General features: G+C 59.9%; 1 protein-coding gene across 2 annotated transcripts in view; it reads right to left on the bottom strand.

Moving 5' to 3' along the window:
* The window catches only part of EHMT1 (euchromatic histone lysine methyltransferase 1), a 57,489-nt gene extending 32,707 nt beyond the window's left edge, over positions 1-24,782 (bottom strand). The window contains exons 1-8 of one of the 2 annotated variants that reach the window (XM_090275073.1): positions 24,220-24,782; positions 18,084-18,264; positions 14,609-14,766; positions 14,152-14,340; positions 8,457-8,537; positions 7,079-7,199; positions 4,365-4,496; positions 1,711-1,856 (exon numbers count right to left, since the gene is read on the bottom strand). In XM_090275073.1, the coding sequence (XP_090131199.1) occupies positions 1,711-1,856; positions 4,365-4,496; positions 7,079-7,199; positions 8,457-8,537; positions 14,152-14,340; positions 14,609-14,766; positions 18,084-18,264; positions 24,220-24,774 (1,563 nt within the window). In that variant the 5' untranslated portion in view covers positions 24,775-24,782. The remainder of the gene's footprint in view (positions 1-1,710; positions 1,857-4,364; positions 4,497-7,078; positions 7,200-8,456; positions 8,538-14,151; positions 14,341-14,608; positions 14,767-18,083; positions 18,265-24,219) is intronic. The other variant, XM_090275074.1, reaches the window with a different exon arrangement.
* Positions 24,783-25,864: the final 1,082 nt, after the last annotated feature.

The raw sequence follows: 25,864 nt of genomic DNA, 5'->3' as shown, positions 1-25,864 counted from the left end.
GGCCGCTCCCACTTCGAAACCTCCAGTGAGCTGACACCAACGGCAGAGCCCGCCCTGCGCTCCAGACCCCTGGGAGCACAGGAAGCGTGCGGAGCCGGGTCCCAGGTGCCAGCTGCACCGAGTGGGAGACGGCACCAGGAGCGCAGGACCCCCGGGCCCAACCACGAGGGCAAAGGCCCGCACTGGCCACAGGCCTGGCCGAGGAGCTCAGCTGGTGAGGCACGGACTCGAGATGCCAAGACTGTGGGTTCGACCCCCTGACCAGGCACGAACAAGGACGGGCCAGTGAACAGAGGCACAGATAGAAGTGGAACAAGTCGATGCTCCTCTTTCTCTCCCTCCCTCCTTCTCTCTCTCTTGGAGAAAGGAAAACAAGGGGGCAACAAGGTCTAGGTTACCCGCACGATGACGACCCTGCTCAGAAGACCAGCGTGATCACGACTGAAGTCAGGGTGCTGGCTCCTCGGGGCCCAGTTCTGTGTCCTGACCTTGGTGTGGCCGCAAGTGCTCACTCTGGACAGACTCATTAGTTACATGTTTGCCTCTCGTGTGGTCTTCTGTTTCCCATTACAACAAAAAATGGACGTCACGCACTGAATACAGAAACGACCATGAGTGCCTGAGTGCTGAAGGGGGGGCCGTGGGGAGAGAGCCAGGAGTCTTCAGAAACGGAGAGGCCAGCACGTGGCTCTGCGCGCTGCTGCTCAGTGTGACCCGCCTCTCACGACCTGAGCCCAGCGGATCGGGCCGGGCTCTGGGCCAGGAACCCCGGCTGCTCTTCACTTTGCGACGTCCAGCAAGAGGATGGGTTCAGGCAGCAGACTGAGGACGGTGACGCTGCCAAGGGAAGGCTGAGGAGCAGCGGGAAGGAAGGGGCGGGAGGGCACCACGCAGACCCCGACGCATCTCAGCATCACTCCTGATGGGCCACGGGGGAGCTCACAGCTCCAAAGCATGCTTGGCAAAATCACAAGAGAGCTACAACGTTGAGTGCCTGAGCTCCTTCAGGTCTTCAGACCGAGTGTTCAGACCCCAGGAACTAAGGGCACGAGTTAACGGAAAAGAATGCCATCAACCCCCCACTTCCGGGGAGGCGTCCAGCTCACCCACGCCCTTCGACAGGCTGGCCGTGTGGACGAGGAGAGGAGCAGGGGACTGTCTGGTTTCAAAGAGGCAAACGCACAGGACACACTGCAGCCAATGCCATGAGGCGGCCTGACCAGGTGCTCACAAGCACACTGGACTGTGGCCCAAGCCTCCCGTGACAGGAAATCACTGCGATCTCTGTTACGTGGGAAGCATCCTCCATTTAGAGAAACACATTCCGGAACATCCAGGGGTAAGTGGGGTCTACTTTAAAGTACCAGCCCCCAGCCAGGATGAGGACAGGGAGAGCCGAGTCCCAGCACTGGAGACGGTGAAAGTGGGGGAACAGGGTCACAAGGGCAGGCGCCATCTGTCACTAGGAAAGGTTCCTATGAGGAACAGGCAACTTCCCTCAGTGCCTCAGGCTCGGCCGTGCCGCTCGCCCGCCCACGTCAGAGCCCGCAGCGCGGCGGACACCCGCAGAGACACCGTGCGCAGGGCTCCTGCACCCAGGCACCGCTCGCACCTGCTGTCTCAGGCCTCTCACCTGGCCGTCCCTGTCTGCCGGGCTGCACACGTGCACGGGGCCCCGCCCCCACCCCGGTAAGTGAAGGCTGCGCTCACCTCGCGGTCCACGCTCTCTGTGGCCATGCACTGGTTGTTGGCCAGAGTGGTGATCTCTCGGCTTTTCGGGGTTTCCATCCGACAGCTACAGAGGGGCACTTCCTGCAGGCCGTCCACCTCCCCCGCGTCGGGACCGTTGGCCAGCCCTGGAGGCACACAGACACGCGGGAGCATCAGTACCGGGGGTGGCGTGCCAAGCTCTCCCCCGCCACCACCCACGGACACGCCACCCGCCCTCCAAGGGCCACGAGGCACGCGCGGCCCGGTGGCCCGGCCAGCACAGCAACACTCGCGGCACCTGCGCAACCTCCCGCTCCATGCTGCCGCCAGGCCCTCAAGAGCGATTGTTGGCCCCATTCGCAGAGTCAGGGACCCAAGTCACAGAGAGGCAGCACCTGTATCAGCTGCTCCTACCTTCCGCCTCTCACCCTTGGGCTCTCACCTACTTTTAGGGTCTCGGCCACAAAAGCAAACGCCCGACTCCACCGGGGACAGCCGGGCAGCGTCCCCTTCCCACCTGGACCCTCCTCCCCAGAGCACCCAGGACACAAACCCTCGGAGGACAGAGGGGATGTCGGGACGGAAACAGGGATGCAGGCACTGCACCCTTTCCTCAGGCCCACTGTCCTGAGAGGCGAGGCTGGGCAGCCGGGGAGGAGGCACGGCCCAAGCCTGAGCGCAGCCCGCCGGCGCCCACACCGCAGGCTGACCCGGCCGGCAGCTACAGGGGGGCATCCTCCTTCTTGTGAAGCCGGCGAAGGGGAGACGAGGGCAGTCAGTGCTTCCAGCCCTCGGCACCACCCCCTCCGCTGCAACGAAGGGCTTGGCTCCACCACTAACGCTCAGCATGTGGTCAGAGGACACGCCCTGGACGGTGAGCTGCGGCCGTCACAGCCAGACACTTGGGACACAGGTCAGCCACAGCTGCCGGCAGGACCGCGCCTGCCAGGAAGCAAGCAGGAGGCCAGCTGCCGCTCCTGACGCCACCACGCCCAGAGGTGGGCACCTCTCCCTCAGGCGGGAGGGGCTCCTCTGAGAGGAAGCAGGAGAAGGTGACGGGTTCCTGCAAAACTAACCCTGGGAGGGCCTTTGAGATGACCCTGCTCAGCAACCTGACCTTCAAACAAGCAAGACACAGCTGGTGCCAAGGCGCCGAGGACCCAGGTCCCCCACACCCTGCACATGGTCGTGGCTCTGGCGTCTCTTGACCTGGGGCGTGTGCCCATCTCCAGCAGTCGGAGCCACCAGAGGTCAAAGGACGGTGCATGTCCCACTGAGCGTCCGTTCCCACTAAGCTCGGCCTCACGACCTGGCCTCATGCCCACATCACCTGCTGGGGTCACAACACCTCTCACCCTCAACCCACAGGCCAGAGAGCAAGGTGGACGCACGGACAGCCCTGCCGGTTCTGGCTCCAGCCCGGACCCTCCGAACCCCAGCCCAGAGCTGTCCCCACCCAGGTCTCAACGAGCCCACAGGGCCCAGGCTCCACAGCTGCCCCAACCCTCAGTGCAGAGGAGAAGGCCGCACCCGAGCAGCGCTGTCCCCCTCAAGGGCACGGCTGTGCACCCTCACGGACAGTCAGTCCTGCTCGTCGGTCACAGCGCAATGAACTCGGCGCGTCAACTTACAACAGGCCGTGAAATCTCTGGGAGCTCAGTCTTCCCTCCTCCTGCTTCTGCACCACGGCTCCCACCAGTGTGGCCTTGACTTTCTACCAGACACGGAGCGTCAACACCTGGCAGGCGGCTCCGCTGCTCTGCTAAACCAGCGGACGGGGCCCATGCTGCCACGCTCCCGAGCAGGAGGAGCGTCACTGCACCCTGCAGCCTCCCTCTTCCACCCCTGGGCAGGGTGGAGCGGCAGCTGGATAAGATGAAACGCTATTTCCTGCTGACACCCAGGCACTCGGCGCAACCCGGGTCAGGAGATGAAGCCTGGGACGGGGGACACCAGAGATGAGCTCTGCTTCAGTTGGGGCAAGAAAAAGAGGAGTCATTTCTCTGCCGAGTAAGCCTTCAATTTATGTCTTAACTTAAAAGATGTTATTTCCTAAATTGAAGAGGTGATTGAAATTCCTCTAGTTTTCAAATTCTAGAAAGCCAGTCACGTGCCCGTTTGGTAACAGCTGGCCTGCAGCCTGGGGCCCGGGCCGACAGGCTCCGCCGAGGGCTGCCCGTGCACCCGCCACGCTGTGCTCCAGGACAGAATGTGCCAGAGCTCTGGGAGCTCAGCTAACCAGGACGCACGTTTCAACCAATCGCAGTCAGACTCAGAGACAGCACACTGAAAAGCCACGTCGTCCCACAGCAGGCCACCTGTGCACTTCACGGGACAGGGTGGCAGGAAGGCCTGTGTTGGGAGCACGGTGCGAACATGCACCACTTGTGCGGGGGGCGGGGGGGACCTGAGCCACGAGCACTGACTGACATGTGGCTCTCGCCCTCGATGTCTCCTCCTTTACCGCCGAGAGTGTCCTCACAGGGACACTGCAGCAACACAGACGCCGCCTGTGTGTGTCTGTCCAGCCACCCTTCAGAACGCATTTAAACACACGTTCCAGCACGGCCACCAGGGGGCATCACGCGAACACTGAGGCCGACGCCCAGCAAAGAGCAAGACGGTGCCCAGCCAGGCCACGGCCTGACGCTCACCTTCTCCGTGTGAGGGCAGCGTCCCCTTGACGCGGAGATCCAGGGAGTCCAGGGACACCTCCATGTACCCCGCGCCGTCCCCTGGTGCCACGGGCTCAGTGCCTCCGGAAGACGACATGTACGCGTCAGAACCTGCAGTCAAAGGCACCACTGTGAGTAGGGGCTGGGTAACCCGTTCAACACAGCAGCCAAAGGCCGTCTTGCCTGCGCGCCACACCGTCCCCATCCTGGCACTGCCCGTGCTCACTGCATGAGTTCACGGGAGCAAGGGGCCTGTGTCAACAAAAACAAAGGCCCTGCCGTGTCCAAACACTGTTTCTGACATGGTACCAACTCGAGAGACGTGATCAGATGATGAGGAAATGATAAAATCATGGTGTGGGTACGTCTGTTCTGTGAACGTGACTTTCCGTAAGACACAGAACAGACTTGCGGGTTCACAGGCCCCAGCACACAGGGAGGCGCCGCCATCAGACCGCAGGTGAGGGAGGGGGCGCTCACCAGAGGGCACCCTGATCGGAACACGCCAGCAGCGGGCGTGTGTGCCGATGAGGAGGGCCCGCCTGGACCCCACCGCTGTCCGAGCACGTCACCATGGAGCTGCTGACACGGGAGAACACCCCACACTGGCAGCGGGCAAAGGGCCCGACTCCCCACCAAGCACACGCTGTGACGTCCTCAGGGCTCTTTCAGTGACCAGGGACACACACGCCGTGACACGGAGAGGTGCAGGGCCAAGTCTCTGAACTCCTGCCACATTCGGCACCAGTTCTGGGACAGACAGGAGGAAGCCACCCACCTGTGAGCAACCACCACCATTTGAAAGACATGAGGAGTCTCTGTGCAACTTCGAACACTTCACATAAAAAAATACAGTTCCAACTCCTGTGTGAACATGCATTATCTACATCATGCTAAAGAAGGCAAAGAGGGCGCTCCTGCCCTAAAACAACGTTCAGTCTCGGGCCTACGCGTGCTTCCGCCAGCCAACAGGAAGAGCCTGTGGGGACTCTGGTTGGAGCTGACAGTTGGGACAGACAGGGAAGGGGCAGGAGAGACACACCGACACCCAGCGGCAGCCTCAGACCCCAGCGGCCACACACGGCCTCCTGCGCCTCAGGGGACGGCGTTGCCTCCCCGACACCCACGGAGCAAACCAACACCTCGGTCAGAGACGAGGAAAACAGCCGAAACAACTACGGGAAAGACCGAGTCCTGCGGCTTCGTGCCCCAGAGCTGGACACACAGACAAGCGGATGGACGGTGGATGCACGGACAGACAGAAGGATGGGCGGACAAACGGACGGTGGATGAATAGACAGGTGATGGATGGATGATGGACGGTATAGGCTAAAAGTCCAGAAACGGCGCACGCGTTGTCAGCAAGGGTGGAAGGAGGAAACGAGAACAGGCGCTCAGCAGGGGGTGTGGGAGCCACCAGACGCCCATCTGCGAGGTGGACCCCACCTCACACCAGGCGCCCACCCAAAGCGGGTCAGAGAACCGCATGAAAGGGCTCAAACTGGGAAACTCCAAGAAGAAAATACAGGACAAAATCCTTGTACCTGATAGTCCATCAAGATTTCTGAGACCACAAACAGCATGAATTTGGAAAGAAGAGTCACAAATCAGACTTCAACAAAGCTTTACACTAGGTGCACACATGTACATAACACACGCCTGACAGAAGACAGGAAGAACCTCGCAACTGCCCGAGCAGCCACACATCTGATCTCAAAGGAACTGAAGATATAAACACTTCCCAAAAGAAGCCGCGCACCCCCGGTGTTGACAAGGAAAACGCCCGGCAGCCCCCAGGGAAGCCTGGCCTGGCCGTGGTGGACCAGCAAGGGCGCGGCCCCGGGCCCTGGGCGCTGCGGGAGCTACAGAGGAGAAGCAATTGGGAGAACAGTTTCCTAAAGAGTCAGACACAGCACACGACTCAGCCCCTGCGGCCTAAACATTTACCCACAGAAACGAGAGCACCCGGCCAACGAGGCTGCACACAGGAGCACGGCCGCTTCACTGTAACAGCCCCCACCCAGCAGGCAAAGGACACGTGCCATGGGCAGCCCTGGCCTGGAGCCCTCCCAGATGCTCGCCGGTCCCCACACAGCGCAGCTGCCTTGCCAACAATCACGCACGGAGCAGCCAGAGACGGCGCTGACTGACCTGCAGTGACAGGGGGGCCTGCGATCGGGAGAGCTGGGAGGGCCAGGGCCCCGCAGGGCACAGTGATGGCCACAGTGCGTGTGGGGAGGCCCCCCCAGCGGTGCACCTGAACAATGTGCGTGGCATCCAATACCAAGCCCTTGGCAACAGAGCGGCCGCAGAGGCCCCACCCAGGCCTGCTCGCCTTCTGGGTTTGAGGGCCCTTTCCTTCCCTGCTTGCCAAAAATAAAATGACATCTGGAGCAGGGGCATCTGACCAAAAAGTCGAAACCCGCCACTGGCCAAGGCACTGCCCGCAGGACACTGCGCATCCCCGCAGGTCACAGGCGTGGCCGCACAGGGACAGTGACGCACAAGCCCCCACAGTGCAACATTCGACAAGGAAGCCGGCGCGTGCCACACGTTTGCTCCAAGTCACTTAAGGGTCACCTGAGTGTCTACCAAAGGGATTTCAAGCATCTTTTCCTTTTTAAAAAACAGATGAAATCTTAGCCCAACTCCAGGCCGGCTCCACCCAGGGTCCGGGGTGGAACTGCGTTTACCGAGCACACCGCTTGGCTTCCTTTTATTTCTCCGCCTCCTCTTCCTGGCCGGCTTGATCCAGGGGCTGTCCGGCTTCCCTTTCCTCTTGAGAAACTTCTTCTTGATGCTGGACTCGGAGCTCTGGGAACCAAAGGGAGGAATAGGAAATGCTAAGCACGGGAGCGCCACAGAGCCCAGTGCTCCAGTTCTGTTCTCTGGGAAAATAAAATACCTGCTACATCCTGATTCTTCAGCTAGAAGGTTTATTCCACTTTTAGACATTTCTTGGGTCCCATACTTAAAGATACCCAGGCTTTCCCCCAGAATCACCCTAAGCTCAGGGCCAAGAGCATTAAAATGGAATGCACGGAGCTCCGAGTCTGGCACGAAAAGAACACACAGCAAAGCTCCCCTCAGGAACCACGCAGCTCAGCAGGAGGCCACGTCCCGGCAGGGACGCCCTGCTCGGGGGACGAGGGCCGGCAGTGCCGCCGTCAGCGTCCAAGCCCACAGTGACCTGATGCAGCGTGCAGGCGGAGGGTGCAACAGAGCTGAGGTCTTCTTGAGCGTGGCCCTAAAACCTCTAGGGGAAAGGGCGTCCACCTGCCACGACGGACAGGCGCACGGCCCCCACCGCCAGCCCTCTCTAACTGGTCTAAGGCAAGGACTGCAGGCTGCCCGCCTCCTGTGGGCGCAGGGAACCTGGAGAGAACGGGTTCACAGACAGACACGCTGCGGGCAGCAGCCTGGCCTGCCCACCAGCCGCCCCATGTCCCTGCAACGTGCTTCTTCTGGGCGCCCCTGACGGCAGAACTTGGGCAAGAACTGTGGCGAGCACTGCACCCAAAGCTCACTGTCACCTCATCCCACCATCAGCCGAGGCCCCCGTGTGCCCCCTGACCTCGCTCGCCCCCATGACCAGCTGAGACCACTGGCCGCGTTTTGCTTCCAAAGAGTGTTCCGCAGCCCACGTGGCCCCGGACTCCCTGATTCCTCCTACAGCTCAAGAGACCTGCTGCCGTCCTGGCCACGGCTCCCACGCTCTGTCCCCACCCCCTACGCCCCAGCTGCCCCAGCCCCGCCCACGGCCCTGGCTGCCCACTAGTGACCACAGACCCATGCTGCCCCCATCCCTCACGGCCCTGTGGCACCAGCCCACCGGCAGCTCCTGCCTGACACCTCACCCTCCCTCCCGCGTGCTCACAGCGCCAGAGCCTGCAGCCCTCTGCTTGCAGCCGGCTCCTGCCCCAGGCGGCCCCCGCCGGTGGGCACGAGGCATCTCGCGCGCTCCTGCCTGCTGCCGGCAGCCCCACGTCCTCCCAGCGCACTGGCGCACATGGAGGCGTGTCCCCCGATTTACGCGGCTACAAACACGAGTCAGAATGCACTGCTGGTTACCAGGTCAGACTCGTCTCCATCCTCCTCCTCCTCCTCCCCGGTGCCGGCCGACTCCTGCTCCTCTTCAGACTCTCCATCCATCTGACCAGCGCACAACAAGCCAAAAAGAGAACAGAGACTAATGAGACCCTCGGTGGGAGCGATCTGATCCAAAGCACATTTTCCAAACACCGGCCACCGACGCTGGAGGCGCAGGCAGATGGCTGCTCTGCCGCTCCTGTCGGAGGCCGACGCTAGAGGCGAGCACGCGACACAGTCCTGCGTGGCAGAGTTCAACTGGAAAGTGATAAAGGACACGCAGTGAGAAGACTTTCAGCCACAAGGAACAAAAGTGAAAGCCCCCCCACACACCCAGGCGCCCAGGGCAGCCCCAGGGGCCTCCAGCCACGGGCGCGCAGCCTGACCACCAGAGGCGTTTCTCTCTGCTCTGCTCAGTGATGGTCACCAGGATCTAGTTAAGAACACATGTTGGAATTCTTTCCACATCAAAACACCAGGGGTACCTTAGACTCTCTGCTGTACGTGCCTTTCTATGTGCGCACAGCTGACATGGGAGTGAACACCTGTTCCCGGCGAGCAGGCCCTGAGGCAGGCGCAGGGCCCGCCCGCAGGCCTGGTGTTCTGTGGGGTGGCTGGCGCTAACTCCATCAGCTCCTCATCGACAAGCCCCTTGCAACTCTACACGAGGCTGCGACCCAGACCCAGACCCAGACCCAGGACCCCCCGGGACAAGCCGCAGGTGGGCGCTGCCATCTGCATAGGGCGCTTAGGAAGCTCCAAGGGCGCTGCTCACTGTGCCCAAAAGGGTCACGCCCCCGGAGCAGGAGGAGCATCTCGGCAATGTCGCCGAACTTTTCCACCTCCCCCGCCTTATCTGGTGTCCGCAGTCAGTATTTCTCCTGGGCTCTGGGCATCTTATGGATCTGTAAAAGCCACACATGCAGGAGGCTAATGTTTTGTCTCTTAACTGTGTTACAAATATTTTCTGTATCAAGTTCTGTACGCTTTGCTTCTGGTATTCCTTATCACACAGAACTTCGGAGGTTTCGTCTGGACCAAGCGTGCCCGTCCTTCCCTTCTTGGCTTCTGTGCCTTGCCTTGCACTGGAAGGCCTTCCTCATTTGACATCAGAAAATTAGTTTCCAACATTTTCTCCCTCCATGCAATATTTTGTGCTGACACTTTAAACCTAGAATTTATTTTTTAAATGACAGCGTTCCTGGGAAGCACCTCTCCTGCCCTAAAAGCCACCCTTTCCAAGAGCTCAACAGGGTGGTTCCTAGCACACGCAGCGCGCAGCCTCACCCCGTCCAACTCCGGAAAGGGGGTTCCATTTGCTACACACCATCAAGCAGAGTCCACATCTACTTTGCCTCCAAAGGTCAGTCAATTATTCCAACAACATTTACTGAAAAGTCATCCGCAGACCATAAACTGAAAACCCCATTATTACAATAAACTCTGTCTTTACGTACAAATGGTCGGTTATGGACCCCACCACTCACTCCCTCGCAAAGCCCCGTTCCGGCCACCGTCCCAGTCTGGCAGTGCCATCCCCTCTCCTATTCTCACCGCACACAGTTCCCATGTCGGCGGCCGCAGAACCCTAGAAAGACTTCAGCGAGCACCGCTCTGAATCTGTGGGAGATAAACACTGGCCCTTCTCTTTCAGACAAGTAATGGGTCTTCCCATGAACTTGTCTTTTTCTTTAACTCTTTCAAGCAAAGTCTGACAGTTTTCTTCCATAAGTGACAAACATTTCTTGTTAAATTTAATGCTAAGTACGATGGTAATATTGAAAAATTATAGGTTTTTAACAATTACAATCATCCTATCACTTCTGGGTGTGACACTGTGGTTTTGCTTCTCAGAGTCCTGCTCTCTGAGCGACCCAGCCGCCTCGAGACCCCCGTGGGGACGGCTGCTCAGCCCTCACGCTGCGCGTGCGCCCTTCACATGCTCCGATCCGAAGGGCTCGGGCCCGGGTGGCTCCTGGTCTCACTGGCACTGCCGTCACCAGTGCCCACCTGGCTTCTGCAGCCGCCCAGGAAAATCAGGGCTTTGTCGTCATCACAGGACGTCTGGCTCACCAGCTCTGAGGCTTTTCCAGTTGACTTTTTTTGGGTTTTTTAGAGAAATGATTCCATTCTCAGCCAACTTCTCCCTTGTCCTATGAACTAGAAATGTTCCCTTTCAGTCTCATCCCCCAAGACCCCGGCGGCCAGCTCAGCGGTGTCGGGGGTGGGCACAGAGCAGCAAGCCCTGCCCCCTCACTGCTGATGTTACTAGAAAGGCTGTAAAATGCTCACCATTAAGCGGCATAACCGCGTCAGAAGGGCCCTGACACCTTCAGTCAGCCTAATTTAGGGTGTTATCTCTAAATCTCGTTGAGTAGCTTTTTACTTTAAAAAGACTGAGCAATGAAACTACTGGTAAAAACAGGCCATTAGCAACCTGGTCACCCGCTCTAGCCACAGTGACTGAAACAAGGACCAGGGTGGCTCCACAAAGGCCGCTGAGCGGCCGCACCCACGACAGAGGCAAGGACGGACGGAGGTGCTCGCTGAAGCCCCCCCCCGGGGCAGCCGGGAAGAGAAGAGGCAGCGGCCGGCACAGCCGGGGCCTCATGCAGAGCAGAGAGCCGAACGGCTAGTGAGCAGAGAGGACGGCACGTGGGGCGGGCAGAGGCTCAGCGGCCGGGGGGCCAGCAGGAGACCCTGACCCGGCAGAACTGGCTCTGGTCACCAGGCCCAGCTATGGCCTTGGGCTAGCAAGTCAGGGTTCAGCTCTCCCCCAACCCGGCGCCCCAAATGCCTGTGTCCCCGAGCTGCCTGCCACGTGACCAGGCCTTGTGACTTGCTTCCTACCTAAGGGGCAAGAGCCAGTCACAGCAGCGAGAAGGTGGAAGGAGGTGCGCTGTTGGCAGCGCCCACCAGGGGCTCCCTTCCCACCGGATGATCTGTCCCCTCACCCAAGGACATGTTTTTATTACTTTTAGAGACAGGGGCGGGGGGCAACCATGTGAGAGAGGAACATCAACCAGGTTACCTCCCGTAAGTGCCCAACTGGGAACCAAGCCTACAACCCAGGCCGTGCCCGGACCAGGAACTGAACCCACGGAGCTTTGGTGCACAGGACGACGTTCCACCAACCGAGCCGCCCGGCCAGGGACCTAGCAAATAATTCTGAGAAAGGACAGATGACCAACGCCACAACCTGCTGAGCCCCAAGCTGGCTGTGCACAGAAAGAGGCGTCCGAACGCACAAACAGGGAGCACCGACCCCCCGGACAAGGGCAGAGGCCAGTCTGACTGCAATGCGGTGCGGGTCCCAGCACAGGCCTCAGTGGGACACCGTGGGAGGGGTCTTCGGTGCTCACACATGACACGCAATTGTGCTCATGGGTGTGCATCCAGCACCCACACCTGTTCCACACAACACCAGCTGCGACTGCCCGAGGACCAGTGACAGCGGAACGCAGTCAGAACAGTCGCATGTCCTGTGGTGGCTCCTGAAAGTTCCAGTCCCGGGACGCCTTTATTTCCTTAAAAGTCACTGAGAACAACAGAGCGCTCCTGCTAACGTTAGCGTGTGACCTCTGTTAACAGTCACGGCCCCAGACACTGAAACTGAGACTCTTAAGCCAGCGCAGCTCCGGCGGAGGAGCGGAGGCGGCAGTGACCGCTGCATCAGCCTCGGACGGTGACGCTCTGGAGCCCAGGCCCCCCGAGAGGGTCTCAGCGAGCCCAGGTGACTAAAAACCGCTGTACTATAGCAACGGAAACAAACCCACCAACACGACACTGTGTAAAGAAGCCACACCAGAGAGCGCGCGTGGCAGGACTCCGTCTGTGCAGCAGACAGAAAAAGGGCAGACAGCCCGTGGAGACCGGGACGCGCGCGTGGCTCTGACCTCGGCGCACTAAGCCCGCACCCCTCCCGTCGCCCGACGCACGGCTGAGCCTGACCAGGTGCCTCTGGCGCACGTGCGCCTCCGGCCCAGCGCCCTGTCACTGCCCCTCGGGGCGAGCCCTGCGCTCCGTCCCTGCTGCCTCGGGCGGCTGGCCCGGCTCCCATGTCCAACCCCCACGTGTCTGACCCGGCTGCTGACATCTGTGCTCGCCACCTGGCTGTGTGTTCTGGGGACCACCCTCTCTTCTCTGTCCCTCTCTGTTTCCTGATCCTCTTGTCAGCTGGATAGTCTTCTAATGTTCCCCTTTCTCACCACTTCTAGGCACTCAGTGCTACTCAGTGTCTGGATTCTCCCTTGAAGATGAGAATCTCCATCAAAGTAGAGAATCTCGACGTAGACTCACATTCACTTGCCATTCTATACATGATAAAGGCAGCTTTCTTAAAAAAGAAGGGGACCTGGCTGCTGTGGCTCAGTGGATTGAGTGCCGGCCTGCGAGCCAAGTGTCACTGGTTCGAGTCCCAGTCAGGGCACGTGATTAGGTTGCACGTCAGGTCCCCAGTTGGGGGCGTTAGTGAGAGGCAACCACACAGTGATGTTTCTCTCCCTCCCTTTCTCCTTGCCCCTCTCTCTAAAAATAAAATAAACAAACAAATTATTTAGAAAAAAAGAAGGGGAGGAGAGTCAGCCAATCACTGCTATCGACATACATGAACAACCATTCTGAAAGACACCATGGAACCCTGACCTCATATTTTGTTCAAGCTTTGAGACATAACTTACATCCCATAAAACTCACCCATTTTACGTCACATTTTATCACGAACTATAAATTCTACATGGATCAGTCATGCAGAAACAAGTGACATCCATGAAGTATTATAAGACAGCCTGCTTCAGTTTACTCAGAAGCGCCAGCGAGAAGAGCACACGGAACCGGGAACGCACAGTCACGGACCAGGGCCGCGGGCGCCGACAGACCCGGGAGGGCAGGAGACAGACAAGCCGCCCCCGGGCCCCGACCAGGGCTCCCCCAGAGCCGCGCCAGCTCTCCGCCTACACAAAGGGCCTGGCGAACAGTGGGCGGCGGACACTCACAGGACAGTAAACGTACTGGCTATGACAGTCTGGCTTAAAAATGACCTCAAGTTTCTTCAGAAAGGCTGACATGTGGGCCACCAAAACCACAGCCCCCAGCGCTCCGCTCGAGGCGGGCACGCGCATGCCCACACCCGTCGTCGCTCTGAAATCACAGCCGCCCTGGCCCCGGGCGGAGCCCCAGGACCGGCACAGGCAGTGCCCACGGGCAGGGGCCACAGGCTGTGGCTGTGACCGAGCCACCGTGCTGCCACCTCCCAGAACTGGTCCTCGGGTGGACACGTGCGGGCACATGCCAGGCCCACACGGGACACACCAGCGTCCACAGGTCGCACGTAACTCAGCAGTCCTGGACGCTTACCCGCTCCGACCAGGAGGGCAGAGTCCCCGCGTCAGCCCTCATCTGCAGGGAGATGGCGCCTGCGGAGGGTGAGCCACACCAGGGCCCTCAGCATGCAGCCCTCGCGGGCCATCACCCGAATCCTGTCACTCTGCAGCAAAAGAGCTCACCATATTCAGTTCAACAAACTGTGCAGGGAGACAAACCTTCTCCACTAAAAATAATCTAAAACTTCAAAAAAAAACCAACACCGAGCTCCAAGCAGGAATAATGAGGGGACGTGAAGGTGGCCTACAGAGCCCAGACTGCTCCCTCTCAGGACCGAGGCAGGGGAGAGGCTCACCTTCTGGGCACGGTCGCTCCCCGACACACTCTCTTTGGAAGTCCTGCTGTCCTCGGGGGGGAACGCCGCCGCCTGCTCGGAGCCCTGGTCCTCGTCCTCGTCCAGCTCCTCGGAGTCGTCCTCCTCCGAGTCAATCTCCACAGTCTCTCCGTTGACGTGCAGGGTGCTGTCGCCCAGGTCCTTCTCACCCTGGAAGGGGGGCCGAGTGCAGCCATGACGCAGGGCCCAGGAGCAGGACAGCCGCTCGTCCGCCAGGGCAGGCCTGGGGGTGGGGGTGGGGGGGCAGGCCTGCAGCACCTCCTGCACGGGAAGGGGCGCGGCCGGGGGCAGAGGAGCCTCAGCGCCTGGGCCTTCGAAAGGGACGGAGGTCGCCAGGGCACCAGCCGCCTCGCACGCGCTCCCGCGGCCACAGACGGGCCTCCCGGTGCGCGGGCCGTCGCCGCAAGCAGCCCCTTACCTTGGTGCCCACAGTGGAATGAGTTATACTCTTAAACATCTCAATCACCGTCCTCTGCTTTAAAACTTTGGTCTTTTTCTTAGGAACCAGGCTATAGGTTCCCATTCTTCGTTTTTTCTTCCGAGATACTGCAGCTGCTAAAACAAAAGGCAAGGAAGCTAAAAAAAAAAAAGTCAAAAGGAGACAAGAAAGGAAAAGAAGTACCATTCAAATGTTTCTTCAAGGCAGGTGACAACTCACAAGACCCGACTGCTGCCGCAGCGGCCACATGCCCAGCAGTGACGGCACGTGCTACTTGTCCTAAGCTGTGCGTCACAGTGCGGATGGCGTGTGTCAGGTCCCAGTGAACACTGAGCTGTGTGGGCACATCGCCGACCCCGGGCACCCCCGTTCCCGAGCAGCCGTGCGGTGGGGCAGCCCTGCCCAGCAGCCTCCCTGCCACCCGTCCCTCGCTCAGCAGCCCCTGACTGCGGGGAAGTGGCCTGGGAGCGACTCTCGGCGCACACGAGGGCGCAGGGGCGAGTGTCGGGGTCACGGGTCCTGAATGAGGCAGGGCCAGGGCGGCTGGTTTCACAGGCCGGGCTTGTCAACAATATTTTATTTCCTTAAAACGTTTCAGGATTTAAACCATAGCTGAGAACCACTGAGGGGCGTGCTCCTGCTTCAGCTCTACCAAGTGCGTAACTGGGCATCTGGCAGACATGTGTGAGTGGGGGCCACAGACACTGGGCGGGGGCATGGCCGGAAGTGCAGGGCACCCCGTGCGGGGCGATGGGTGGGCCGCGCAGCCCTGCAGGGTGCTCCCTGGCAGAGGCTCGGAGCACCGGACTCATCACGAGGACACACGCCTTGCCCGTCCACGTGCTAAATGGGTGACTGGGCGCAACCGCAGGTGTGCACAGCCTGAGCCCAGAGTTCCACGTTACAGGCGGGAGGGCAGCTTGTGTTCTGTGACCCACATGTGAACCCACTCGTCTTTCCTGTCGGTGCGGCCCGGCTGGAAAAGGACAGAACCTCCCAGGATCGTCACCACAGGGACGTGCAACCTGCAGCTTCCTGAGGCAGCTAAGGTGCCGGCTCCAGTACCCTCCCCCGGGGGCCGGCTCGGAAGGGCTGAGGAGGAGCAGGGCTTGCAGAGTACAGTGAGTGGACAGACAGGCTGTCACAGAGGACTCCGTCCACAGGCCACACTGAGCAGACGGCAGCCTCTCTGGCATCCCACAGACGGGCAGGTCCTCAGGCACTGCCCCAAGGCCATGTGGCCAGAAGGGGGCTCCCTCACCAGGAGACAGCTGCAGACACAGGAGGTGTGAGGGGACAGCACCAGGAACAGCTGACCAGCCCCTGACCTGCTGGCCTTGACCAAACAGGAAGAGGAGCAGAGAGAAGCTGGGGAAGGACTTGCTGGGAAACTGCCAAACCCACAGAGCACGTCATCATAAAAAACTCAGATTAAAGAGATGACGAAGTAACAAAGCTAGAACATGAAAGACGCTAACACTGACAGAGGCACTGACCTCTGACCTTCCGTGGCTGTCCCCGCACACGGGCAGGGGTGCCGTTCCACAGAGCTGTGCACAGTGCGAGGCTGGGCTATTTGAAACAAGGAATACTGAGACAAGAGAGCCAAAAAGCTGGGGACACGGGGACAGACTGGTCCTGTTTCCTAACTACCCGGCTCCACCAGACAGGATGGGCCACCCGGGGAAGCAGCCACTTCCAGGGCGGGAGGGGGAAGGACAGGAAGGGCAGGGCCCCTGGCTGTGCCTACAACAGGCCACATCAGGGACAGTGTGAAGGGGCAGCCTGGGACAACCTGACAATGAGCCACACTTAAAAATAAACAGATAAGCCCTGGCCATGTAGCTCAGTGGGTCAGGGCATTGAACCAATATGCCAAGGTTGTGCGTTCGATCCTCAGTCAGGGCACAGACAAGAATGATCTAATAATGCATCAATAAGTGGAACAACAAATCAATGTTTCCTTCTCTCTCTCTCTCAAAATCAATCAATAAAAATATTTTTAAAATAAAAAATAAACAGATAAGCCCCGACCACTCATCCCTTAACCGAGCAAGAGGCTGCAGGTGTCATCCCCGGTTCAGGTGCGTATGACCCCCCCCTACCTGTCTCTCTTCCTGTCTTATCTGGCCAAAGCAATGAAAAACTGTCCTGAGAATTTAATAAAATAAAATAAAACTAAATTGAACTGAATTAAACTGAAGTGAAATGAAATAACTAGGTCGACACACAGCCCCTCCCACAGCAGAAGCCTCTGGTCCACTGAGGGATGATGGGCTGAGACCCGCCCTGTGGTAGCCAGGGGTCAGGTGTCCTCAGGAGCCAACACTGCCCCCCACGTATGGGACGGGAGCAGAGCCTCCATGTCCCTCCTCCCACGCCACACACTGGTCCCCACTCGGGAAACAGGAGCTTCACGGCTGAGGGAGTGCGGTAGGGAGAGGGCTGCCCCGACCCCAAGAACACACGCCCCTTGGTGAGGCTCGCTGCACAACCTGCCGCGACCCCAGAGAGCGTGGGGACCTGCCCCGACCCCAGAGAGCGTGGGGAGTGCCGCAGTGGCTGGGACCCTGCCTGGCACCGGGACCAGAGGTGCTTCCTCCACCGGGAAGGGCACTAAGAGAGCAACTGGACAACCCTTCACACAGTGTCGCAGGAGGTGAACGTCCTTGTTTTCAGGGACGCCACCCTATCATTTTTAGGAAGCAACACTGAAGAGTTTAGAGGCTGAAGGGGCTCATGTCTGCAGCTACGTTCCTGCCTCGGGGAGGAAGTGGGGCAGAGCGCACAGCGGTGCACAGGTGGCGGCAGGGCCGCACGGGGGGCGGAGGCGGGGTGGGGGTGCCCTGCAGAACCTGAGCCCCTGCGCTGGAGGTCTGGCGTCCTCCTGAGGAAGAAGCATCTTCAAGTCCAGAAGGAGACACACAGCCATGACCGCTAAATCCTCAGGCCGGCCTGGCCGGGGGACAGCCCCAGCAGCCCCCTGGGCCGTGTCTGCAAGTCTGCACCCCACATGCACAAGGCCTGCGCACAAAGGGCCCTTCTGCACTGAAGGGAGCCGCCTGTCCGCAGGAGAAGCTCAAGGCACGCCCACCGGCACCTGCTGTGGGGCCACGTGTGCAGCCCACCCCCGGGAAAGGGGTGGACAACAGGGCTGGAACCAAGCCTCCGGGCTCTGCCACCTCCGCTGCCCCGTGGAGGACACAGCCTGCGCCGTCCACCCGACAGCACGACCAAGGAAGCGCCACCCAGTGATAAAACCACCCCACGCGAGACTGACGACAAGCAAAGGCAACTGAGGGGTGGGAGGGGGCTCGGCGCAGAGGCCCAGCCAGCTCAGCACGCGTCCAGGCCTCCAGAGGACCTGCCGGCTCCGGCGCCACTGGCCCAGAGCACGGCTGCTCCCACCGTCAAACACGGTGCTAGCTCGGCACACAGCGGCTGGGTCCCTTACCTGTCTGTGACTTCGTGGTGGCCATGTAGCACTGGTTTTGAGGTAGCGACTGATGAAGGGGTGGGAAGGGGGGTAAAAGCTGCTGCCGTCCAAAATCAGAAATGTGTTTGCTGATCTCCTCCTTTGGCTCCTCATGGTCGCGAGCTTCTCGAACTTCCCTGGGATCCTTGCTGGCTGCGTGCTTGGGAACAAAGACAGTTAATGACTATAATCAAGTACCAACAGATGGTCACTGAGACAACGTGCCCCGAAACACAGCTCCTCTCCCCGCAATCGCCCCCCTGCCGAGACGAGCCACTGAGACAGGCAGGGGAAGTGGTGCCTGGCCTCTGACTGCGCCTTGAGCTCCGAACAGTGGTGACATTTTTAAACGGAGGAGAAGCAGCAGCAGGGACCATACTTGGAAAAACCCAAAGTCATTCTACCCGGCCCTGGACAGAGGGGTTTGCCAGACCCCGACGCAGGCAGTGAACCGTCACTAAGTTCAAAAGCCCTCCCAAAGGCCGCACCAGAAGCTCCCCACCGCTGCAGGGCCGGACCAGCGGGCGCACGCACACGGCCCAAGGGCCAGCCACACCCTAGGCCGTCTTGGCGCACAGTTTGCTGAGCTAACCCTGCCTCCGCCCTCAGTCTTCCCAGGCCCTGGCAGCCTGTGACATGAACATCATCCAGCCCCTGGCCCACCAACCTCTAGGTCACCTACAGCCTCCAGACAGTTCAATCTCAAATCCAGTTTAACGGAGCCAAGCATTATTGTGCACACAGTAGGTCCAATCAACAGTAAAGGAGTGAGGATGCTGAGGAAACCAGACACCCACACGCAGAAGAATGAGGCTAGACCTTGACATTCACACTAGATACAAAAATTAACTGAGAAGGAATCAAACACCTAAAACATACAACTTTTAGAAGAAAATGGAACTCTCATGACATTGGATGGGGCAGTGACTTCTTGAACATGATACCAAAAGCAGAGGCAACAAAAGGCTAAAGAGATAAACTAGACTTTTCAAAGTTAAAAATGTCTCTGTGTCCCAGGACACAACCCATAAAATGAAAAGGCAACTGAAGGAACGGGAGAACACACTCGCAAACCTTGTATCTGATGAATTCATATCCACAATATATAAAAATTCTACGACTCAACCACGAAACAAATACCTGATTTAAAGCCGGGCGCCCTGAGTGGCTCCATGGCCCGGAGCATCGTCTCTGGGCACCAAGGTTGCGGTTCCCTCCCCGCTCAGGGCACGTACGGGAACCAACAGACGATGCATCAGTGAGGTGAACAAAACACCGATGTCTGTCTCTGTGTAAAAAGTCAATCAATAAAAACATGGACAAACCACCTGAATAGACGCGTCTCCAAAGACACACGGCTGGCCGGCCACCCTTGGTAAGACCCTGAGCTCCCATGGGCACCAGGACACCGCGAGTCAGCACCACAGGGAGGCAGCGCCTCACCTATGACACAGCGGCTCGCGGGAAGCGTTCTGAAAACTGTGCATGAGGCCACCACCACACGACGCACACACAGAGACAGGAGTGCTGGCGGGGGCACAGAGCACCGTGGGGGCACGTGCAGGGGCGCAGCTGCTGTGCAGACAGTGTAAGGAGCTCCCAAAGCCAACCCCAGGGTGACCACGTGACCCAGCAGTGCCCCTCGTGGGCGACACCTCCAAGGATGGACATCAGAGTCTCCGAGACACATGTGCACGTGGTTTGGGGCGGTGTCAACCACAGCAGCCGAGGGTGGCGTCGCCGAGGGCAGGTGAGCTGCACACCCCATCCACTGAGCAAGGCGTCACTCAAACTTAGAAAGGAGGGACTTCTGAGTCCCTCCTCGACACTCAGCCAGGCGAGAGGAGCCAGTCACAGAGGGCCAGTCCTGCAGGGCCCCACCCACACGAGGTCCCTGCAGGAGGCAGATCCACAGAGACAGGGAGTCCAGGCTGGGGGCCTGGGCTGGGGGAGGGGCAGTAGGTGTTTGATGGGGACGGGGAGTCCGTTTAGGAAGACGGAACGTCCTGAAGAGGACAGTGGTGGCTCCACAAGTGTGACCGTACTTAATGTCACAGAACTGGACACTTAACACTGGTCATGACAGTGCATTTTACTACAGTTTTTTAAAAGGTCTCCTCGTCTGCTGTGGTCAATGTCAGGTGGGCGGCCCGCTGGCCCTGCCAGCTGCATCGGGAACAAGTGTGAGGGACCCCGCAGGCTCTAGCGTGGCCCCAAGGGTGCCTCTGTCTGCGTCCCTCTAATAAGGACACTCTCCACCCCGACACCCACAGCCCCGACCTTCCCACCCTCAGCCCAGCGAGCGCCACGTCAATGGGACTCATCGACCCTGCTCCACACGCTGGAGCCCAATGAGGTCACTTTTGAACACACACGTGCCCTACACACGACCAGTGCGTGCGAAGGCAAAACACGGCCTTGCAGTAGCCAGGGCCAGCAGCCGCAGAAAACGCGAGGGAGCGGCCACGTGAGGGTATGCAGGGACGAAACCCGTTTGTTAGTTCAAGGTGTTCTTTTTCAAAATCTAAGAGGAAACCAAGAAGGTCCTAGATGTGTTACGGCAGTCACGTGACAAAGCAAACAGGTGAGAGCCAAGAACTGCGTCCCCCAGAGGCCGCCTCGACGGGCCCTGGGCCCCCCGGCCAAGCCGCGGCCCCCCCCACCGCAGTGCGCCCGCCTGCGCCGCGCCTGCCTCCAGGCTGCAGAGAGCTGGCCACAGCTCCCCCGACAGGGACGCCGGTGCCCCAGCCTGGGGACGAGCCCTCGCAGCACACAGGCGTCTCCTTGCAGACAATCCAGGTGCGACTGAGCCCGATGGAGAATGACCAGGAGCCCCGAGAGCAGGGCTGCGTTTTCCCCAGAGCCTGGAGGACCCCGGGGGCATGAGTGGGAGGACGGAGACACCGCTCAGAGGGAGGGAGCCGCCTGCCGAGTGTGCGAGTCAGGCAGAGAAACGGGGCGCGATGCAGCCACAGTGAGACACACCTTGGTGCAGGAAAAGAGGTTCCCTTCCAGAAGCTCCAACTGCCTTTGCCCGAACAGTGGTGGCGTCCCCTGCACTGCGGCTCCGGGACGAGCCCAGCCCGGGGCAGAGGCACAGCACCTCTGCGCGGCCCGGCCGGCACCCGCGTCTTACCCTCGCCCTGAGAGGACGGCTTCGTCCCAAGCCTGCAACGCTCATTTCATCATTGGAATGACTGGCTTAAAAAAACAGTTTTCAATAACTGAGTTTCCTAAGGAAACCAAACAAGACGACTGGGTTTGGGGGCCGCAGGGGCCAGGCCTGAAACAGGGAGGTGCCACGCCGGGACCCGGGGAGCAGGCAGCACGGCCTTCAGGAAACCAGCCTCCAGCCTCACACCCACCCCCGCTCTGGCCCACAGCTGGCGGCCGCGCAGCGTTCAGGATCGGATGTCCAGCAAGGGGCCAGGCCGCAGCCGACTCCCCACTGACGGCTGGAACTCGACTCAGGGCAAAGCTGACAGATGAGTCTTATGGTCAGAGAAACACCCTGAAATTAAATTTCAAGTGGCTTTCACCCTAGAATATGAAGAGGTGACAATAAAAGATTCTCACAATTAAAAATACATTAAAATAAAAACCTGGAAGTGGGAAAGAAACAGAAGTATAATTTCCATAACTGATGGAAAGCTTCTCCCGTGCAAGTTAAAACTGATAACGGCAGGCACAAAAAATGGCCTTCATTCTAAACCTCACACCTAGTGCCAATTAACTCCAAATAACTCATATTGAAAGTTCACATGAAAGTAAAAAAAAAAAATAACTTAAATAGTAGGGAAACTCTGCCCCAACCGGTGTGGCTCAGTGGGCTGGGCGTCATCCCGCAAACTGAAAGGTCACCGGTTTGATTCCCAGTCGGGGCACAGGCCTGGGTCACGGGCCGGGTCCCCAGCTCGGGGCGCGCCAGAGGCAACGCGACCGATGTTTCTCTCCCCTTCTCTTCCTCCCTTCCCCTCTAACATAAATCAATAAAATCTTTCTAAAAACTGGGGACACCCTCAGGATCTGGGGCTGTGTGAAGAGCTCCAAGATGAGACCGCAGGCCCAGGCCATGAAAGCAGCAAACGTGCCCACGGACGAGGTCGTCAAGGTGGGGAACACGCTCTGTGAAGGGCTCTGCTGAAAGCGTGGGGACAGCCACAGGCCTGGCGAGAACACCTGCGAGCGGGACCCAGAGTCTCGGAGCGCACCACAGGCGCAGGGGCAGAACAGGCCGCGCCGCGGAGCCCTGCCCCCGAGGGGCGTGCAGTGGCCGTCAGCACGCGCAGAGATGGGCGGCACCCCAGTCACAGTCACCGCGCTCTGATGAAGCCACACAAGGTCTCCCAGGCGGAACAGGAACAGCGGCGCCCCGGCGCTAGCAAGGACGAGGGGCTGGGCTGCTCGAACCGCGCTGGGGGACGTAAAATGCCGCGGCCCATCGGGAACGCGGCCCCGCGGTGACTGACAAAACTCCATCTCCAGCTGCCGCGTGACCCCGTAGCTGTGCTCCCGAATGTTTCACCCGGAGAAACGAAAACGTAGGTCCCAGCAAACACGGGTGCGTAACACCCAGAGCAGCTCTCCTGTAACAGCCCCAGACTCTTCTGGTCCACGTGGACCCCCAACACGCGGAGGGACGGGGCCTTAGCACAGCTGTGCTGCGTGGAAAACCCCTCTCCAAGCTTCCAGACTCTGCCATTCCATCTCGTAAACCCCCAGCAGTAAAATGGAGGCCAGGGCCTGGGACGGGGCGGGAGCTGTGGAGGGACAGGGGAGTCCTCGCCCCGGTGGTCACACACACCCGCGCTGCATGCCAGCTGCGGGCCATGCTACCTGAGGGAAACAGGGCAGAGGGCGCAGAGGTCTCCCTCCTGGTTTTCCAGCTTCCTGTGGGTCTGTGAACCCATGTGTGTTAAGAAGCCTGTTCAAGGGGGCAGGCACAGAAGAACACGGCAGAAGGTGGGAGCCAAGTGCGGGGGCCAGGTGGGCGAGGAGAGGCCCACCCAGGGGAACACGCATGGCACGGCCCCGCCCGGCCACCCTGGCCGAGCGCAGCACCCCCCCCCCCCCCCCCGGTACAGCAGCAAAGCAACACGGAACCAGAGAGACACGCACTCCTGAGGGAGGCGGTCACCCCCAAGAGGGGCCGAGTTCAAACAAAACTCCCCCCTGAAGAACAAGACTTATGACAGAGACTATAAAAATTATAACTAACGTCACTTAAAGAAGACAAAACACAACTAAGAACACAGATTATTGTTAATTAAAGGCCTGCTTGAAGACACTGGATGTGAAAAAAACCCTGTCAAAAAGAAAAGTATCAGTACGTGGAACGCCCAGCAAAACCTCGCAGCTGGACCCGGGAGGAGCTGTGGGAGGAGACAGAAGCCCCGTGGCCGTAGACAGAGCCGTGGACAAAGCACGCCCCCAGCACTGAGGAGCCACACACCAGACCCGCAGGGCCTGCGGGGAAGGTGCCGGGAGGACGCGCAGGCCACCTACGGACGCCAGACTGGCATCTGAATGCCACCCAGCAATGCCAGGGACAGGAAACCTCAAGGGAGCCTAACCACCAACCCAAACCCACTGGACAGGAATCCGACGTGGCCCTGCCGACTCACAGGAAGTGCACGTGGCGGCCGCAGCAGAGGCAACGGGCCCCGCGCGCGTCAGGAACGTGCTCCCTGGTCTCAGCCCAAACCCTGAGTTGGTGGCTTGGGGCAAGGACGGAGGCCTGGGCATGTCTTCAGTGTGGCCCCTTGTCCCCTCCCTCTGTGCCATGGTGGACCTGCCCTACTTCCTGTCTCCTTCCCAGCGAGCCGTGTGGGGCTGGAAGGCAGGCTCCCAGGCCCAGAGCAGGCGTGGTGGCATCTGTGAGACGTGTCCTTGTGGGCAATGGACACCCACAGGAGCAGAGCCCGGAGTTCAGGCTGACGGCCCCGCGGCGCCACTGCCCCTGGAAGCGCGTACCCTCCCCAGCCCACAGGCGACCACTGCTACGTGCTAGTCCTTTCAGCTCAGGCGTCCGCCTGCCACAGCCCCAGCAAGAGAGCAGACAAAGGAAGAGGCAAAGACAGGAGCCGCCACCACCCACCCCGATGGGGCACGTTACCAGGCCCAGGACGGACTTCGGCATGGTCTTCCGAGCCCTGTGAACCTTGACATCGGTGCCGGGGGCCGGGGGCTTCTTGTCCTCCATGTCTCTGCTCCCTTCCCCGGGCCTGGCTGGCACGGCGGCGGCTGGTGTCTGAGGGAGCACGCTGGGAGTCCGCCCTTTGCCAGCGGCTGCCGGGAGGGTCTTTGCAGCATGACCGGGAAGGGAGGGGGCCAAGGTGCTGGGGGCCCGCAGGGCCGGCTCCTGCGCGGTTGGCTTACTCAGGAAGTAGCCGTTGCTCCCGATGACAGCCGTCTGCGTGAGGTCCTCAGCTGGGACGTGGTGGTTCTGCTTCCCGGCTTCTGCGTCTCCTTCTGAAACCCCATTCTCCGCGATCCAGCCTAGCTTGTTGGGGCCTTCCTGCGGGCTGACTTTCGTGTGTTCCTGAGTGTGCTCGGCAGCGCTGATGTGCCTGCCGGCATCGCCCCTTTCCAAGGACCCGTTGGTGGCCCCGTCTGCAGCCATGTGGGCCCCTCCTCCCAGATTCTCGGCTGAGCCTTCGGCGGCGGCCATGGAGATGCCTGCAACAGAGAAGACGAGTGAGCAGCTGCAGCCCACCTGCGCGAGCCCACCTGCCCGGAGCAGCCGCTCCTTTGATGGTTACAGACACTGTCACGGAAAAGTCATCATGCCACGCAGAGACATTGCAGCTCAAACAGATTCAATATAAAACAACTCAGACGTGAACTTTGGAAGTTAGTTGGTTTAAGTGTGGGGAAGCCCAAACCTTGAGAAGAGCCCGCTGGCTGGCTGGCCGGCCGCCCCACGTGCGCGGTGTGGAGAGGCCTACAGTCCTGCCTCGCAGGGCCCAGTCCAGGCCCAGAGGCACAAAGCAATCACTGCCCGTAAGAGCTCAAGACACAGGACGCAGGCTCACGTGCCCGCAGGCTCTGAGGCACCTGCTCTGAGCAGGACTGAGGCAAAAAACAGGCTTCAGACGTAGCTTCACGACAACAAACTTACAGAAAATGGGTAACAAGCCCAGAACACTCCCTTGTCAGCCAGAGCACCTTCTCAGACCCCTGGTCTATGGCCTGTCCTCCACCAGAGCTCAGTCTCCCACACAACCGCCCGCCCGCCCGGGACCAGCTGTAAGCAGCACACGGGTGACGACATCGCCCGACGCCGCGAGAGCCCCGACCGAGACCCAGGCGCCTCCTCGCACCGTCGGCCCGGCTCTCACGGGTGGCACAGGGCCCCCAGCCCGGGCACGGCCCGCAGGTGCGCGGGGAGGAGCACGGCCCCCACGAGCCAGCAGGGCAGGCGGGGATGCACCCTGGAGAGGGCAACACGCCACAGTGGACAGCAAACCTGCTTCTACAAAAATAGGAAGTGCGTTCCCCGGAGGACCAGAAACCGCCTAAACACCCCACGAGCACCACGCATGTTCACACAGACACGGGCAGTGACAGCAGAGGGAGGGACGAGGTCAAGGCCTAGAGACGGGACAGCCACCCTGCACCTCCCAGTCAGTCCCTTTTAACAATGTTATCAGTTAGCAAATAAAGCGCAGCCCTCCTGCTGAATGTGACACCACGGGCATTTCCCACCAGCACGAGCAAGAATGCTCGTGAGGGAAAAACAAGACACTCCTCAAAAAGCA

Source organism: Furipterus horrens, unplaced genomic scaffold (assembly GCF_987537825.1).
Source record: "Furipterus horrens unplaced genomic scaffold, mFurHor1.1.pri manual_scaffold_4, whole genome shotgun sequence".
NCBI classification, from domain to species: domain Eukaryota; kingdom Metazoa; phylum Chordata; class Mammalia; order Chiroptera; family Furipteridae; genus Furipterus; species Furipterus horrens.
The sequence above is the reverse complement of the archived record's forward strand: the minus strand, read 5'-3'. Positions and strand labels throughout refer to the sequence as shown.